We start from the raw sequence: 19,497 nt of genomic DNA on the forward strand, positions 1-19,497 counted from the left end.
ATTACCTTTCATAAGACATAGATATATTAATGCACTCCTTGAAAAATTTGGGAGGGGTACCTTGGACCACCCTTTAATTTTGGAAATTGCCCAATTTAAACATTTGGTATAATAGTATAGGACCCTAATATATATTACTATAACCTCGTTCCCTTTTAGGGGTACAAAATTGCCAAAATATAAACGTAAGCAATACGTTGTACCACGTGTTTCGTTTTTTTACCTAATTTATTCCATTGGATGAGGTCCTATTACCTTATATGTTATATGGTCACATATGGGGATTCATTTCCTATCATAAGACATAGGTACATTTGTGCACCCGGGAGGGGTACTTTGACCCACCCCTTTAATTTTGGAAATTGTCCCTTTTATATGTTTGGTATTATAGTATAGGACCCTAATATAAATTACTATAAATTTTGGTGGTTCACCTCGTTTCCTTTCATGGGTAGGAAATTGCCAAATTTTAGTACAACCACGTGTTTGGTTTTGGCTCAATTTATCCCCTTGGATGAGGTCCTATTACCTTATATGGTTATATGGTCATGTATATATTGGTCCATTTCCTATTTTAAGACATGGGTACATTGATGTACTCTTTAAATTTTTGGAAGGGGTACCATGGCCAACCCCGGTAAATTTTGGAAATTTTCCAATTTGAGCATTCGGTATCATAGTACATGCCTCAACATGTATCATGATAAATTTGGGTGGTCCATCTTGTCCCCTTTCATGGGTAAAAATTGCTAAAATATAAACATAAGCAATATGTTGTACCATGTGTTTGTTTTTTGGCCCAATTTCTCCCCTTTGATGAGGTTCTATTACCTTATATGGTTATATTGTCATGTATATGGGTTCATTTCCTATCATAAGACATGGGTACATTGACGCACCCTTTAAAAATTTGGGAGGGGTATCTTGGCTCATCCACTCGGTTTTAGAAATTTTTAATATAAGCATTTGATATCATAGTACAGGACTTCAATATGTACCACTATAAATTTCGATGGTCCACATCGTTCCCTTTCATGGGTAAAGAACTACCAAAAATCAAATTTCGGAAGTTATTGACCCCTATTTAGCACGTTATATGGTTTATTACCTTTATATATTTATGTTCCCTTTTAAATTTGGGAATTATCAAATAACAAAATTCGGTAAACGTTTTCTAGGACCCATTGGTATTCCTCTTATGACCAAATATTCAAAATTTAAAGGTTATTGACCGGCTTTATTATTGAATAAGTACAGGATTTATTACTTTTTCATAAGACACAGGTGTATTTGTGTACCAATCTTAAATTTTGGGAGGGGGTACATTTCTTATTGTCATATCAATAATTGGTAATTGTTCTTAAAATTGGATAGTATCTCATTCATTGGGTAAATCATTGTCAAATATGAGTATGATCACGTGATCAGTTATTAACCTATGATGGGATTAGGAGTCCAGAACATTGGTACATTGAAACTTTGTAGGATAATTTGAGAATGCGTCATTGGTTTTGATTATTCCCGCCAAATATAAAAGTAAGCAAGACGTTGTACCACGTGATTGTCCTTGATGGGGTAGTGTACAGGGATTCATTTCCTTTGTTGTGGTACTTCTTAAGTTTGAGTACACACACTTTTAGAAAACAGTTGGTTCTACTCAGGTAAACAATTGACGGACATTATTGACCTTATTGAACATATAATGATATGATTAATTCTAAGACTTAGGTATATCAAGAGAAGTATTCTTTAAATTTGGGAATGGTGATAAACAGAATTTTAACATAAGGCGCGAAATTTGAAACAATACATTGAACTTTAGTCACAGCTCATAGTCTAAGATCATTGGTGGTGATTGATTTGAAATCTGATAGCTAACCTTATTGAATCTTATGACTCATAGACGAAAGGCAATACATGCTACAACAGTTTGAAATTTAATCATAAGGTGATGTAATCTGACACTAGCAAAGTTATTGTTAATGCAATTTGATTGGCTGATCACTATCTTTCCTGCAATCTGATTGGTTGATCACTATCTTTCGTGCAATCTGATTGGTTGATGATTTTCAAATCTTTGCTGCATTCAGTTTTAAGTTTTGTTTAACATTTAAAAATCTTGGTTTCGTTCAACATTTTACACTCACTGATAAATATGATCAAAACCGTTTATTTGTTAATCGAATAGTTAAAAACCGGATAAAGTTTGACGGTCAACCGTGAAACGTAAAATTTTTTGAAACTTTTTGTTTGAAAATTCTTGCTTTCAAATTTTTGTTTGAATTTTTTGTTTCAGAATTTTATTTGAAATTTTTTCTGACAACTTTTGTTTCAAAATTTTTTGTTTAAAAATTTTTCGTTTGAAATTTTAAAAAAATTTTCGTTTCAAAATTTTGTTTAAAATTTTTTGTTTGAAATTTTTTTCGTTTCAAAATTTTGTTTGAATTTTTTTCGTTTGAAATTTTTTTGTTTGAATTTTTTTCGTTTCTAAGTTTTATAGTTTCAAAAATTTTCAAACTTTTGTTTCAAAGATTTTTGTTTCGAAATTTTTGTTTGAAATTTTTGTTTCAAGGTTTGATTTGACACTTTTAAAAGTTTGTGCACTCATTAGTAAAGAACCACCAAAATTTATAGTAATTTATATTAGGGTCCTATACTATAATACCAAACATATAAAAGGGACAATTTCCAAAATTAAAGGGGTGGGTCAAAGTACCCCTCCCGGGTGCACAAATGTACCTATGTCTTATGATAGGAAATGAATCCCCATATGTGACCATATAACATATAAGGTAATAGGACCTCATCCAATGGAATAAATTAGGTAAAAAACGAAACACGTGGTACAACGTATTGCTTACGTTTATATTTTGGCAATTTTGTACCCCTAAAAGGGAACGAGGTTATAGTAATATATATTAGGGTCCTATACTATTATACCAAATGTTTAAATTGGGCAATTTCCAAAATTAAAGGGTGGTCCAAGGTACCCCTCCCAAATTTTTCAAGGAGTGCATTAATATATCTATGTCTTATGAAAGGAAATGAACCCCTGTATACGCCCATATAACGATATAATATAATAACACCTCATCAAAGGTGATAAATTAGGTCAAAAGACCAAACACGTGGTTGTACTAAATTTGGCAATTGTGTACCCATGAAAGGGAACGAGGTGGACCACCCAAATTTATAGTGATACATAATAGGGTTCTATACTATTATACCAAATGTTTAAATTGGGCAATTTCCAAAATTTAAAGGGGTGGGCCAAGGTACCCCTCCCAAATTTTTCAAGGGGTGCACCAATATACACATGTTTTATGAAAGGTAATGAACCCCTGTATACGCCCATATAACGATATAGGATAATAACACCTCATCAAACGCGATAAATTAGGTGAAAAGACCAAACACGTGATTGTACTAAAATTTGGTAATTTTGTACCCATGAAAGGGAACAAGGTGGACCACCCAAATTTATAGTGATACATACTAGGGTTCTATACTATTATACCAAATGTTTAAATTGGGCAATTTCTAAAAATGAAGGGGTGGGCCAAGGTACCTCTCCCAAATTTTTAAAGGGGTGCATTAATATACCCATGTCTTATGAAAGGTAATGGACCAATGTATACGCCCATATAACCATATAGGGTAATAACACCTCATCAAAGGGGATAAATTAGGTCAAAAGACCAAACACGTGGTTGTACTAAAATTTGGTAATTTTGTACCCATGAAAGGGAACAAGGTGGACCACCCAAATTTATAGTGATACATACTAGGGTTCTATACTATTATACCAAATGTTTAAATTGGGCAATTTCTAAAAATGAAGGGGTGGGCCAAGGTACCTCTCCCAAATTTTTAAAGGGGTGCATTAATATACCCATGTCTTATGAAAGGTAATGGACCCCTGTATACGCCCATATAACCATATAGGGTAATAACACCTCATCAAAGGGGATAACTTAGGTCGAAACCAAACACGTGGTACAACGTATTACTTACGTTTATATTTTGGCAATTGTGTACCCCCTAGAAGGGAACGAGGTGGACCACCCAAATTTATCATAATACATATTAGGGTCCTGTACTATAATACCCAATGTTTAAATTGGTGAATTCCCAAAATTTAGGTGGTGGGCCAAGGTACCCCTCCCAAATTTTTCAAGGGTGCATTAATATACCCATGTCTTATGAAAGGGAATGGACCCCTGTATACGCCCATATAACTATATAGGGTAATAACACCTCATCAAAGGGGATAAATTAGGTTAAAAACCCCCGAAATTTGAATTTTTGGCAATTTTTTACCCCTGAAAGGGAACGACATAGACACCCAATACTGATAGAGGTACACACTACGGTCCTAGGCTACCATACCAAATTTTTAGATTTGGCAATTTCCAAAATTTAAGGGGGGTGGTCCTAGGTACCCCTGCCAAAATTTAGGGGTGGGCCATGGTACCCCTGCCAAAATTTAGAGGGGGTGGTCCTAGGTACCCCTAGGTCATTGACCCCGGGCCAGGTCATTGACCTTTCACCCCGGTCATAAAAGAGAGTGAGGATGAGTCATTCGCACCAACGGGGGGGCCTACTACTGCGTCCATAGTTTCATATACGATATTGTTGAACAGTAGATATTACATTATTATTAAAGAGAATATAAAAAATGCGGCTGTATACTTTGAATTCACATTTTACATTCGTCGAATATTTCAAAACTATGGCAACCAACGACCGTTTGGGGTAGGTACAAAGACCATTTACACATATTTATCTACTTAATTCAACATTATACATTTTACTTCAATATCACATGTATATTCAACACGTATTTATATCTCAACATACATATACTCTATTATCATTTAATCTTTCAAATCAATGACCCCGATTCATAAAATTCTAAGGTTGCAACACTTCATATAAGAAAAATCGGTCTATATAACAAAATTCGACTAATTAACCGCGCATAATGATAAACATTTCTATTATCAAACAATTTTCAAAATAATGCACCTTTAAAATGCAAGGCAGGCACGTAAACACAGAAATTATACATATATATGACTCTAAAAGTGTTAATAATACTTATGGGTCAAAACATTTACATAACATTCACTTCTATGTTAATCAACGGAAACAAAATTAGAAATAATGAATAGTACAAGGGAGAATTTCAAATGGAAAATGATAAAAAAGACGAAAGCAAAAATTGAATCGTATACTGAATTATCGCTCGCTATCACGATGGGTCAAATTGTGATGGAAAATGGTCCCTTAATATTTGACATTAACAAATACCTCCACGAATCGTGTCTCGGGACATCTCTGTTGGAAAATTAGGTTGGTCAGGGGGAGGTTGAAAAAGTTTTTAAAAATCTTAGAGAAGAGAAAATAGAAGTTTAGCTAGAGAAGAAAACAACGGCGCGCCAAAGGAAAATACACTAGTACACTAAATACTACAAAGATAAGTGGTCGAATTTTGACATATGACAACCCACAGCCAAATATACTTTTATATGCCGAAACAGGTGACCTACTAAATGCGTGGCCCAACGGGAAAGCCAAGTAGCAAGTCTGTGTCTTGTAAATAAGAACTTCACAAGTTATTTCTTGTGAAATTATTATCTAGTAGCCGTCTCCAGCCCAAACCAACAAGGGAAAAAGAAGGAAGGAGGGGCAAGGCGACATTGCCCTAAATTTTGAAATTTCTAAAACAATAAAAAGTAATATCCTACCTCTCAGAAAACTCATAGGAATTACAAGTAAAGTATGGAAAACTAGAATAAAGTCGATAAAATAGAGAAAATTATAACTAGGATTTGCCAAAATTAAAAGAAAAACAATAAAATAAACTTAGTAATAGCAAGTTGTTTGTCAAATCTTACTAGTGGCTCGCAATTTGCAAGATTCGCTACATCTTGAGAGGTCCTTTAATTTCAATCACAACCTTGTGTAAAAACTGAGGAAAATGAAAATATTTAAGGGCTGGATATCGACACTTTGGTACGGAAATAACGAGATTCTACTGTAATAAATTTATTAGGTTATTCAATCCTATCCACTTCGTTGCCTCTGCGAACCGTAATGAACTTGGCTCAATCAGGTGACGTGGAAAAAAGTTCAAAGTTGTAGAGTACTATTATAAGTGTAAAACTGGACGCATATAATTAAACTGTACTAAGTGGAGAAACTGTTATTCTGTTTTGTAGTCACATGGAAATTGTTCGAAATCATTTGCCACATAAACACTACTCATGTCATCCGATCAGAATAAACAGTTAGTATTTACAGTTATTAGTGAATGCCAAGCCACGAAGTGAAAACATGACCCATCGTTTTCACATAAGACCCTTCCTCACACAAAATTCTGACGTAATGGTGAGTTCACGAAACATTATATATATATCAATACTTTCTGGCAAAAATTACAACTGGGCTCATATATTCATAGGTGTCCTATCATTTACTTACACTCGCTATATATATTATCATTATTATTATTCGTTTATTCTTATTCACGTTCTATAACATAAACTCCTTTTTAGACACCCAATTCCTTCATTTTGCCTAAGACTGTTCAAAGCAGTCTCATTCTATATATATTGAAATCAACTATTCACTACATAAACTATCGTATACTGATCAATACGCGAGAATCTAACTCTTAATTCTTCCTACATACATATTTGCACTTCACGGCTTCATATTAACTATATATATGGTGAAAATTTAATATGAGAACTAAATGCATTTATATTCTGAAAATGACAAGAGTGAGGTCTTTCATAGAACGTGACTAAGAGAGAGAATTTAAAACTGCAGTCTGACGACAGAATAGTGTTATGTATGCAAACTTCGGTTTAAGAATAAGCGCGAAGTTATTTTTTATCAATTATTTAATTACTAGACTAGATAACTTATTGTGGTTTCCAGAACAGTTACTTGGTAATGTAATTCGTCTACGCATGTATTCATATGGAGCAGAACTACTATATATGCATCAATAACACTAGCCTGCAATGGAAAAAGTGTTTAGAAATAGTAAGTGATTCTTATAGATTTCAGGGTGCTGATTTCAACGGAATAATCGAAAATGCTCTATCACCTAAGGTTTCTTCATAAATGCACATCTTGCCATATGCTTTGGCTCTTTCTCTGAACGCTCTGTAGAGGGCATATTAAATACGTCTCGCTAGATGTGGGAAGACTAATGATACTTTAGCTTCAAATTTACAAAGTAATTGTATAGGAAGGAAACAATATACTACCTAGCAATTAAATTTACTTTCCTTAAGTAAAATTCTCTTTCTTAACTAAATTTGTTAAACAGACACCTTTCTTTATTTTATTAAACTTTGTGAAATTGTAATAGCAAAGAAAGACATTTCTTATAGCATTGTCAGTTAATTTCTTTGTAAGTATACCTTTGCTAAACGTAAATTGACTTAGCTTTGAATGTAAACGCTATATGGTGCGCGTTTTTAATTCTCCATAGTGTTTGTGAAATGGTGTAATTGACCCCAAGGGGTTGTCGGAACTCACTAGATTTGTATTATTTCATTTGTGGAAAATATGCAGTGAAGAAATATTAGCATAACATAAACTTTGTTCAGAAAGTTATTCTCTTATTTTGGTGTAAACTAGGTGACAAAGATAAAACCTGGGCTCCCCTATGCATGTGTGAAAGACCTTTGAAAGTGGTGGGAAAGAACAAGACAGTCTTTTTGTTTCGGTGAGCCTATGTTCTAGAGAGAACTCCGAAGTCATACCGATGACCTATTTCTGTTCGTGCAACATACAAGGGTTCAACAACAACAACAACAAAGCGCATTGTCTATCCAAATCTACCTTCAGCAAGACGCCCCGTTTTGCACTGCTCAGAAATACATATGCCAACTCGTGCACAAACATTAGAAGACACCAACATAAGTTCTGAAGTTGATGATGATCAGGATACAGATTAGTTTGAAGCTATTGCAGGAAACAATGGGCTATTTTTGATGATTTAGTTAGAGATTTGAGTCTTACAAAGGAATGGGTTCTCGACTGAAGAAAAACATCTTTTAGCACCAGGTACTTCTTTTTCTTGGTTTTGAAGAAGAGAAAGATATCTCACGCCTTACTTTTGTCAAGAAGAAAGTCTAGTATAATTTTCCAATGTCGATGGATTAATGGAGGAGCTAAATATACAATATGGGGTTAAGGACTCGGGATTGTTCATCGAGTCCTTGAAACGTTCATTAAAGCAGTGTTGCTACACAATGGTAGTAGATACACCAAAGTTGGAGTTTCTCACTCTGTGTTACTATAAGAAAATTACGAAAATCTATCTGTAATCCTCTCAAAACTTACGGCTGGTCAATATGCAGTGATTTAAAAATTATTTTCATAATTCTAGGAATCAGGCAGATTAGACCAAATATCCGTGTTTTCTCCGCGAATAAGATATCAGGAATAGAGCTCATCACTTGGCCATCTCAAACATTCCTACAGTCTGGAGGTAAAAATGTAATGCGGGAAAGCTTAGTTGATCCTAGTAAAATCCTGTTTCTGACACTTCATATTAAACTTGCTGGCATGAAACAGCTCGTAAAAGCTGTCAAAAGGGGGAGAGTGTTTACGTTACTTGACTGAAAAATTTCCAGAACTTTTAGTAGCTAAATTGAAAGAGGGTGTATTTATTGGTCCTGACATCAGAAAACTAATGAAAGATAAGGAGTTCGATGTTATGATGACCGCACCTGAGCAAGAGACTTGGAAATCGTTTGAAGAAGTAATTCACAAACTTCCTGGTAATTTTAAGGATCCTAACTTCAAGCCTATTGTAGAAAACAGGTTAGTAAAATCCAAAGATTTGGGATGCTCAATGAGTTTAAAACTGCTTCCTTAATAAACATTTAGATTACTTCCCAGTAATATGTATCAAACAGGGAGAGCAATTCTATCAAAGTATTAAGGGTACGGGAGCGAACGTGCCCGGAAAGATAGAAAGTCAACATGCTAGCGATTACTGTTGGATGCTGCAGAGAGACCTTCCACAACCAACCCACAAAGGAAAATGCCGAAGACGGTGTTTTCATGCAAAGGGGCAACATGAGGACCTGTAAACATATTTGTTCGTTTTAATTAAAAACAGAAAGGTTAACTTTTCATAAATTACGTTGATAAAGTAAGAATATATAAGGTGTTTTCTTTGCAGGTATGACTCTTTTATACAGAAACCTTACGTGATACAGAAATATGAATGTTATTTTTGGAATCAGGGTACCAAAATGCATAAAGATTAGCAATTATATTTTAAATACTTTTTAGTGACCTTAATTTTGCAGGCTAGTGTAATCACAAAAGAAGGGTAATTTTTGACTTTTCTAGAAGCTTTGGAGGAACAAAACACTAGCGGGAATAATTCTTCACTTAACGCTAGATGGCATGGCAGCATGAAAACAAACTTTGTACTACTAAACACGCTTTGTACTGTACGAAAACCTGACTATGCGTCGTATACCATGAGATAATGGTACGGAATTACTATAAATTTTCATCATTGATCAATATACTTATTCCGACGAACCAAACGAGATGAATAATCAATGAGCAACAACACACTGTCCTTAAATAAATAAATCATGCTTTCACATACATTACTCCTGTTTTCTACATACTAAATTATACATACATGCTAACACATTTCACTAAACATATTAATTACGAAGTATAATCTGAACCAATCACTAATATTACCCCATTGTAAACCGGCTCGGGAACTCAAAAGGAAGGGAATAATCAAAACTGAATGGCCCTTCTATCAAACTAATTCATTTTTCCAATTACAAAGTTATATCAATGCCCCAAGAGGGACATATTAAAACTATTAACGAAAAGGAAGATGGGTCCCTTTCCTGAAGGGAAAAGAACCCCCACGAAAATTACTCAACCCATTTCCGTTTGAAGCTTTTGTCAATTTAAGAATAAATGAGAGTCCCTATGCTAATTTACACTGACATAATGAAATTTAACTACAAGCAAGGGCGCCGAACCTGGGGGCACGGTCCTCCCCAAAGCTCACGTAGGCCCCTATTTTATTTATGAATATGCAATATTTGGCATAATTTGAATGCAATTTGTCTTAAAATTCTTATATATATATACCTTCTACATCTGAATGCCCCCCCAAATTTACTGAGAAATCGGCGACATTGACTACAAGGAAGCCTACAAGTACAGTCAGTTAAAAAATCACATAAACTACGTATAATACATACATACATATTATATATATATATATATATATATATATATATATATATATATATATATATATATATATATATTTAAACACATTTTCCTGGCCACAACAAAATGAATTATTTAATAATTATACGATTTTTGTTACAGTTTCAAGGACCTAACTATATATATATGATAAATGATATATAGATAAATGAAAATGCTAACTAACGGCTGAGGAAGATATAAGATTTGCTGTCATCTGTCTTTTCTCCATGTCTGATGAAGAGGACGTTAGGTCCTTGAAACTGTAACAAAAATCGTATAATTATTAAATAATTCATTTTGTTCTGGTCAGAAAAATGTGTTTTAAAATGTTATTGTGATTATCCAGAACCATGGAGTATATTTAATATATATATATATATATATATATATATATATATATATATATATATATATATATATATATATATATATATATATAGATAGATAGATAGATAGATAGATAGATAGATAGATAGGTATAGATATAGATATATGGACAGGTTGCCGCAATCCTAATCTGAGCATTTGGAGGGTGAAGGAAGTTTTAAAGGAAAGCATTAATCTTCAAAAACTTCGTTTCGAGAGATCACAAACCAATATTAATCCTGTCCATAACTATCAATGTTCACCAACATGGCGTCTGCTGAGCTGAATTCCATATTTCACGGATTTTCTGACTGTTTTCAGATGAAATTCCACTAAATTGAGACTCTCACAAGCTTCCTCACTATTTATTCCTTAATTGAAACTAATTTTACCTTTTAATGCGGCTTTTCTAAAAAAAAAAAAAAAAAAAGTTTCACGAATGGAAAGAGACATGGTCTTGCTCGAAGCTCTTTCCAAGTAGAACAACGGAATACGCGCCATAATACTAAGGCGTCAGAAATAGTTCCCAATCAGAGCAAAGAATTTTGGCGGCGGAAAATACAAAGCGAATGAAAAATACTAAAAACTGGTTGAAACCGGATTTTGGGAGGAAGCCTAGTTAAACTTCAACAAGTATTCGAAATATTAACAAGATAACTCGATTTAATAGGAACAAACAAGATTCCAATCCTAACATCTGTCTTCATTATCCGAAGTTAAATAGTTTTCAAAATTTCCTAAAATTCACGCAAATCCTAACCCTAATCCGAGACTTATAGATCGACTCAAATCGTGAATTCAAATCCTCAATGCAATTTCAAAATCCAATTATGCTGATGATAAATCTGCAACTTGACAATTTTTAGTTTCCAAACTCTCGCAAAACATAACCCAAAAAATCCCAAGAATTTCAATTAATTGTAATTCAGTTAATATAACTATTAGTCTGTTCATTTATATAGATACTCTATAATTTTTAATAATCAGAATCACAAACTTTATCGCTAATCGCATCAGCTTGCAACTAATGATACGAACACTATGTTCCGCTCGATCGGATTAATCATCCTCTTACTAACAGATAGTAATTACTGCTATCATAGCAATCTTAAACTCTCCTCTTCGCAAACCTTCGTAAAAATTCTGTACCCAAATCAGCAACTGACAATTCATCAGCTAGTATTTTACTTTTAGAAAGCAAGGCAATGAAATTCAAAAATAACTGGTACGGTAAAAATATAGAAATGAAACAACTGAATCGGCAAAAATACATGAAAAACTTTCTTTCTGAGGAATTGGATTATTCAGACACAAATATACTCAATTTAACATCAAATGATCAGATCGGAATTTTAGTTGGGAGGGATCGAAATTTTAATTTCCTACTTTGGTCAAAATATCAACGCTAACGAAAAAAAGCAATAACTGAATTAATCAAATTAATTATCCAACTCCTAGCTTCCTCTCATACGCACTCATCTACTACCCTCACCAAAGGTTAGGGTAGTAGATGAATCTTAGGACGACAAGTGGGTGATACATAAGTACCCCCAAGATAATTAATCCCTCACGTTTCAAACCTCAACTCTTATTGGTTCATGAGAAATAGCGCAAATTCGAAAAAGTGGGATTAATTTATTTCTCAAGAATGGCTCGATCGATTTTGTTCAAACTTGGATGTATGTATATGTGTATACAAGGGCTTTCTCTGAAAAAATTAAAGCTTCCCCTACCATTTCTACCCTCAAAAAAATTCGATTCAATATTTTGAGCCCGTTTTGACCTATGATGGTCTGCGAGCACATTATGAAAGAAATAATTTTAGATATCCTTTAACCCTACAATCACATATTTTTCGCGGGTACTCCATGGTCAAAATTAGGAAAAGCCAATCATACCACACCTGAAAGGGGGCAATTGCAAAACGAACAGCCATTGATGTAGCTTTAACATATTTGCTACGTGAATGAATGAGAAATCATACCTGAAGTGCCAAATTCACTGAGCCCCCATTTGATGGTCTGTGGCGACCCCATCCCTAGTATGAGAGAGAGTAAAACTGTTGGTAATTAACAATTTATTTGGGAATGAACACCCTTATCACTTTAAGACAAACACGAAACAATGAATCTTTGTGGTTGTGTGAATTTGTCTCGAAAAAAGGAATACCAACAGCCAGAAGCGTGGGTTGCAAGAGCCCCAATCTACATGAGAATTGTACTTTTATATTAGTAAATTAGTAGTCAATGGATTAAAATATAGACCCTGTAAAACTTATATTGAGAACAAAGGTTATGAAGTTTCTATGCTTGCATTTAAAGGCAAAAAATTACAATGGTCCACTGCAGAAACAAATGATACAGGTTTGTTACAAGAATTCGTTGGGCAATTGAAACTACACATGGAATTCTGAAAGAAAAGTATCGTCTCTTAGATGAAATATTTGACAATGAAATGATAGCTAGTATCGGCCCGTAATATAGAATTGCTAGTTTTCTACACAATAAATTCTCCATACGTGTGACACCAGATGAAAACCACTCCGCAATCACCGCAATCATGAAATCTGCGAAAACTTCAGGAAACGAAAACACCTTTGCAGCCTTTATTGAACATAAGAAATTGCGAAAAGAGAAATTCCGTTTACATCTATTTCTTCACAGGATCTTGAAGAATTTCCTTGAATGACCAGAAAATATATGAAAGCAGTGGTGGATCTGGCCGGGGGGACCCAAGCGCTTCCTGTTTTTCGAGTGACGAAAATAATTGAACCTATTATTTATATAGTTTTTGAAGTTTATGGTAAACTAATGATATACCTTCATAATCAGGGTTATGGCTGTCCCCCACTTTTTACCTTCTAGATCCGTCACTGTTTGAAGGATTGTTTTGTGGATCCTTCCAATATAAACAGGTAATATGTTATTTGGCTGAAATGTTGGATGAAAGAGATAATATTAATATGCAGCATGTTAAAGACAACAAAAAGATATTGAAAACGACATTGCATTCAAGACATACAAATGCTTAATCTAAAACCAAATACAGAAGGTTACAGAAATGTAATTAGGTATTGTTGCGACTGTGCAAATGGATTGCCAACAGTTGGCTCTTGGTCCCATGTTGCAGCCATTATTTATTACCTTAGTTATGAAAGATACTTGTCGAGGATTCCCAAACCTGCCTAAATATTGAGCAATATATTCGATTACGATATTTGTGTGGTCATAATTGAAAGCAGTGACAAGGATTGACGTACGTACTACAATGTTCCCTTCATCCTTACTTGTTTCACACATTGAAATACCTGTACTTCTTACGTGTAACTTACTTTCCGTTTGCATTTTATTTTCTTTATTTCTTGGATGAAAATACATTTTATTCAAATGTTTCCGTTTTCCACTACTCTACTTCTTATTCCCATCCCCCCTCTCAGGACCTGTAGAAGATACTACAGCAAAGGTTGCATCACATTATGGTGTTGATGGTTATTCTCTTTCCAGCTGAGGTTATTTCACTTTGATTATACACTATAGGTATAAGTAACATTGATTTTTTATATGAGCACTCACACTGAAGCTTCAGAATCCTCAAATGGGATATTTACGGGAGTTTAATGGCAATTTTCACTTCATATTCATATTCAGGCTGATTGATTCATATGAAATAAACATCAATATTAACAGTTTCAGTTTGGCTCAAAAAAAGGATGGAGACTACACAGTCCATCAAATGGGGCCTCAGTGAGTTTGGTGCTTTTCAGGTGTGATTTCTCATTCATTTAAGTAGTAAATATGCTAAAGTTACATCAATAGCTGTTCGTTTTGCAACTGCCCCCTTTCAGGTGTGATATGGTCGGTTTTGGCTAATTTTGACCATGGCGTACTCGTGATACAATTTTGGAAAACATATATGTAATTGTAGGGCTAAAGCGACATCTAAAACTATTTTTTTACAATTATGCTCGCAGACTATCACAGATCAAAAGGGGCTCAAAATATTGAATCGAATTATTTTGAGGGTGGAAATGGTCAGGGGGAGCTGTTAATTTTTTCAGAGAAAACCTTTGTATACATATATGCATACATCCAAGTTTGAAGAAAATCGATCGAGCCATTTTTGAGAAATAAACTAATCCCACTTTTTGGATTTTACGCAATTTCTCATGGACCAATGAGAGTTGAGGTTTGAAACGTCTCACGGCTCAGGTTTCCCGGCCAGAAGGCAGAGAAACATGAGATACTACACGTTAAACTTTGTCTAGGGATATAGGGATCACGATATACCCATCTAGTTGTACCCTACATTTCTATCGTAGAAAGGATGGGTTTAGGAAAGAAAGAACTCTCTTCTTCATTTAACAATATACAATTTATTAAATTAAAATAAAGATAACAAGAAAAGAGAAGGAAGGAAACAGAGTAGTTTGCAAAACTCAGAATACATGTGTAACAGCGGAGTGCTGAGACAAAATTTTCAAATGCTTTGACAAAATATAGCAACTTAGCTGTTTCAAATTTCAAGTTTAAGTAATTACACAATAAAGGGACTTTACAAATTACAATGTCAAATATTAATTGCAATCATTTCCACTCAAGCTAGTCATAACCTTTACTATAGAATTTAAGTTATTCTAGCATTTGAAAGATAATGAATTTTTGTTGAGAGTTCTCCACTAGTACTTTGCCATATTGAATATGTTCCAAGGCTGCCTGCCACCAAAAGGTTACTTAAAACAGAAACATATTTACCTGAAAAATGATGTTAGGCTTCGTGCAATGTGTTGACACTTGATGAACACTACACTGTCAATCGCACTGAACTCATTCAAAGTCTGACTGATTCGGTCATTTTATCATGCCGACTCCGTCACTGTTGACGCATGTGGTGGTGTGATGTTCTGGATTTTACCAGAAATCAGGATGAGTCTCTTCTTCACTTGTCCATGTGAGGAAGGAAGAAAGATAGTACGAGAGCCATACGCAATTGCTTATCCGGAATCTGTTTTCTTCAACAATCAAAATACGTAAGTGATTGTCTAAGCAGGGAGAGAGAGAAGTCGGATATTCGGGAGATGGTATCTCACTTGATCAGAAGCATCACATCACTCCTACCTGAAACTTTATGTTATCATCCTACTGAAATTTCCTGAATTGTGGCATCACTTGATTTATATCGAGCCAATATCCTGTTTTTTTTTTATTTTTTTTAACTAGGTCACGTATGCATTGGTCGTGCAACATAACCTTCAGCTGTTTTTGTTTGCGGTTTCTTGACTAGTCATCCGATGCCTTTGCGTCAGGAAGAAAACGAACTGTTTACATAACTTCCAGGTTTGGATGAAACGAATGTATTGTCATCCAACCGTTTTCTCTCTATTTACTCTCTTCTTGAATCCCTCTCTCCTTGAGGTAAATTAGAAAATATAAAGGAAATGACAATCAACCATAAAGATTGTTGTTCCTATAAGCAATACATGTGTAAAACAACGAAAGTAATGATAAAAGTTTGTTTCCAATAAAGTGAACGAGAATAGAACCAAGGACCTAGGAGTAGGTAGAATGGTCACGAAAATATAGCCCGTGAAAAACGTGAGATGATATATCTTGGGGGTACCTACATACCACCCACTTGTCGTTCCAAGATTCATCTGGGGCCATTTCACTATACTTATCCATCCATGCCCTTTGTTACTTTTCCTGAAGGACTTAGCTCTCTGCTTGCCCCACCAACAGTACGGCACTATGTAGACAATATATAACAATTCAGTATTAAATGAGAGATTATGCTTGTATATTTTGTACAAAAATGTTTCTGGAGATACTGGACTTTCATATATGATGGACTTGTCTCATATATGATGTGAAAGAAACATTATCTCAATCTCGATCAAGAATGGACACAGTCTGACTCTTAATCCTTCATATTGTAAAATTCCGCTATGAAGGAGTAGGTAGAGCTTACTGGTGTAAAATAATATGTCCGGAATATTTTCCCACTACCGGTTGTATTACAAAATACAGTACAAACAGTATTCTTCAAGAATAGTCCAATAATGTAATTTCTCTAATGCAAGGGTCACCCGAAGAGGAAAGGAAAAGCCTAGAGTTTCGAAGGAAACTAGAGGTTTTGTGTTGGGTATCTCCTAGAGCTCCAGGCAAGCTAAAGGAGGGGTGACCAATCGCAAACTGATAACTGTCCATGGAATACTCTCCGTTATATAGGCGGTGGCGCTGCTATTGCCTCGTCGTCATGTGAGTGTAGATGAGGTTTTTATATTTTGTCTGCTACTTGTAGTACTTCAACGTAAAATGTAGTAAAGTGCACGAGGTTGTTGTTGTTATGTTTTGTAAACACGATCAAATGTTGGGTGTTTATAAACACAAGCACGTGGTACATTACAATATTATGTAAGTGTGCAATATATTTATTTTATATTTATTTGTGTCTTCCATTATATGTATTTGTACCTGTGTGTATGTACTGCACAAGTAAGGCATACAGTATTAGTAAAATAATATCTATTACTTTTTCAGTATATTACCGCTTAAGATGTCACATTCTTCGAGATCTACAAAATCTGATTCTTCTTCTTTGAGAAGCAATGACTTCGGTATTATCCCCGACAACGATAACACCCCAAGAAAGGCAACAGTATACTTATTCAAAAGGACATTCAAAGTAGGATCAAGTACTATAGGATGTTCTACATCAAAAGGTAGTGCACCGATTGGTCCACTATCTCATTGGGCTCTGGTATTCCATTTCGGCGATGATGTTTGGAGAACAGTAGAGGGTATGTTTATTATTATTATTATTATTATTATTATTATTATTATTATTATTATTATTATTATTATTATTATTATTATTATTATTATTATTATTAATATTATTAGTATTAGTAGTAGTAATAGTAGTAGTAGTAGTAGTAGTAGTAGTAGCATTATTATCACTGTTCTTTACTTCGGAAAAATTATGCTGTAGCGTAAAGATTATCTGGTGACACTGCTACTCACTATTAATATTGTCGTAGTCTTAATAATAGATTTTATTTAGAATTAAATATAATTTTCATTTTAGTGGTATAAGTTTACGAAACACCAGAAAATACAGAACTAAGTTCACTTGTGAATAATTGTATGTGAAGAATTGAATCGTGTTGTAAACACTCTATTAGATAATAACGTCTGTGAAGTCGTTTTATGCACTTCACTTATATAACGAATGAGCTCATTACGGAAATCTAGCACAGACATAGTTCTTACTTCCTATATTCCGAAATTTGTTCTGGAACACCTGGAACCCAGACTCAGAAAAGTTTTCACACTCCATGTGTCTTACGTCATGTCCACCAGCTTTTAGATTATCAGCCTAATATGTAATTTTAAAGGTGGTGTGCAGTGGTATTCAGAATTCAGACGTTGCTCGATCTGTTGGTTATCATCGTGTACACAACTTACGTTTAATATTCTGTGTTTAACAGACTTAGTTTTAAACTATAGCAAAAATAAACTGGTCTTTTTTATATGTGAAACAGTATTTGTGGAACGTTCATCACCACCAATACAGTGGGTGATAAGCGTAGTTTACAAGGAACTAGTAAGACAGTACCAAGCCATCGTTACTTTGTCTCCCCAATAGTTAACGGCCACCATTCAAGAGTATATCAGAATTGGATCTGAACTATAATCTATAGCACAAATTGGAATGTGCATCATCATCAGGATTTATCAGGTATTTGGTAAAGGAATTTGTTTATAGTAGACTTAATTCAATGCATAAGACTATTTAATAGCAGGCACTTAAATTTACACTCCAAATTAAACTCTATTAAAAGTTTTGTTTAATTTGAGATTTCATTGTTTTACCTCTTGCTAAACGAACCCAAATTAGAATCCTAGAAATAGTATAAAGGATGAGTCACGACAAGGGCCATTTTCTGCCTGGCAAGAGATTGCTATGAAAGTTTATATCTGTAATCTACACGATATTCCGCTTCAAATGTCGTTTAGATTATGCTGAGATCATTTCTGGTTATCCCTGTATAGTGTCCGGAAATTACCCCTCACTCCAACCTTCGAAAAGTCTTGCTGGATGCGTAATAAACGAATGTGTGTGGAAAGCGTCAATATGACCGGAAAATTCGTAATAATATTTTGTTCTGCTGATAAAGGTACCTAAAGTAACCAGATTGCACGACCACAGGTGTATTTGTTACACTGTGAGAGCAATTTGTTTAGGAAAAAGCGTGTTCGGTGAACCTTTATTTTGCCATCGACATTCGTTCTGGGAGTTGTAGTAACAATAGAACGGACACTCAGGAGAACACCAAAAATATGCCAAACTGTAGTCTGATGTGATAATTGAGCATACCACAAACTCACTTTGCTCTGGAAATCCGCTATGTATATAAAAAAAAAACTTTGTACTTTAAGTCGCATGTATGATACGAATCCACAGTGAAGCAAAAACAAAATCAATTGTGCAAGTAATAAACTATCAAAGGAAAATATTGCAAGAGCGTCTCCATGTGAACCATAACGCCGCTTTGTTATTCTCTTCTACTCGTGTTGTTTGGGAGGAGGGAGACATTCTTACTGATACGCGTACAACGTTGTATTATAAACATCGCAAAACAGAGTACGTTCGACAAATGGGCAGTTGCTGTTGTTAAGAACATTGTGGCGTGAAAATGTTACTTCACGTGTGTCCACGAGATAAATAACAGAGTGTGTTGAACACACTTAAATGCCGTTGTGATCGGTTAGTCTTGGTCCAAACCAACACTCAAAAAGGAAGAAAGGAATAATGGCAGATAATGTCAGTATGTTGTATACG

General features: G+C 34.5%; 1 protein-coding gene across 1 annotated transcript in view; it reads left to right on the forward strand.

The window, feature by feature from the left end:
- The window catches only part of LOC145669211 (uncharacterized), a 72,468-nt gene that overhangs the window by 36,412 nt on the left and 16,559 nt on the right, over window positions 1-19,497 (forward strand). The window contains exon 2 of the mRNA XM_081737538.1: window positions 17,193-17,452. Coding sequence (XP_081593664.1) covers window positions 17,209-17,452 — 244 coding nt within the window. The 5' untranslated portion in view covers window positions 17,193-17,208. The remainder of the gene's footprint in view (window positions 1-17,192; window positions 17,453-19,497) is intronic.

Source organism: Thermobia domestica, chromosome 13 (assembly GCF_964235325.1).
Source record: "Thermobia domestica chromosome 13, izTheDome1.hap1.1, whole genome shotgun sequence".
In the NCBI taxonomy this organism is placed as follows: Eukaryota; Metazoa; Arthropoda; class Insecta; order Zygentoma; family Lepismatidae; genus Thermobia; species Thermobia domestica.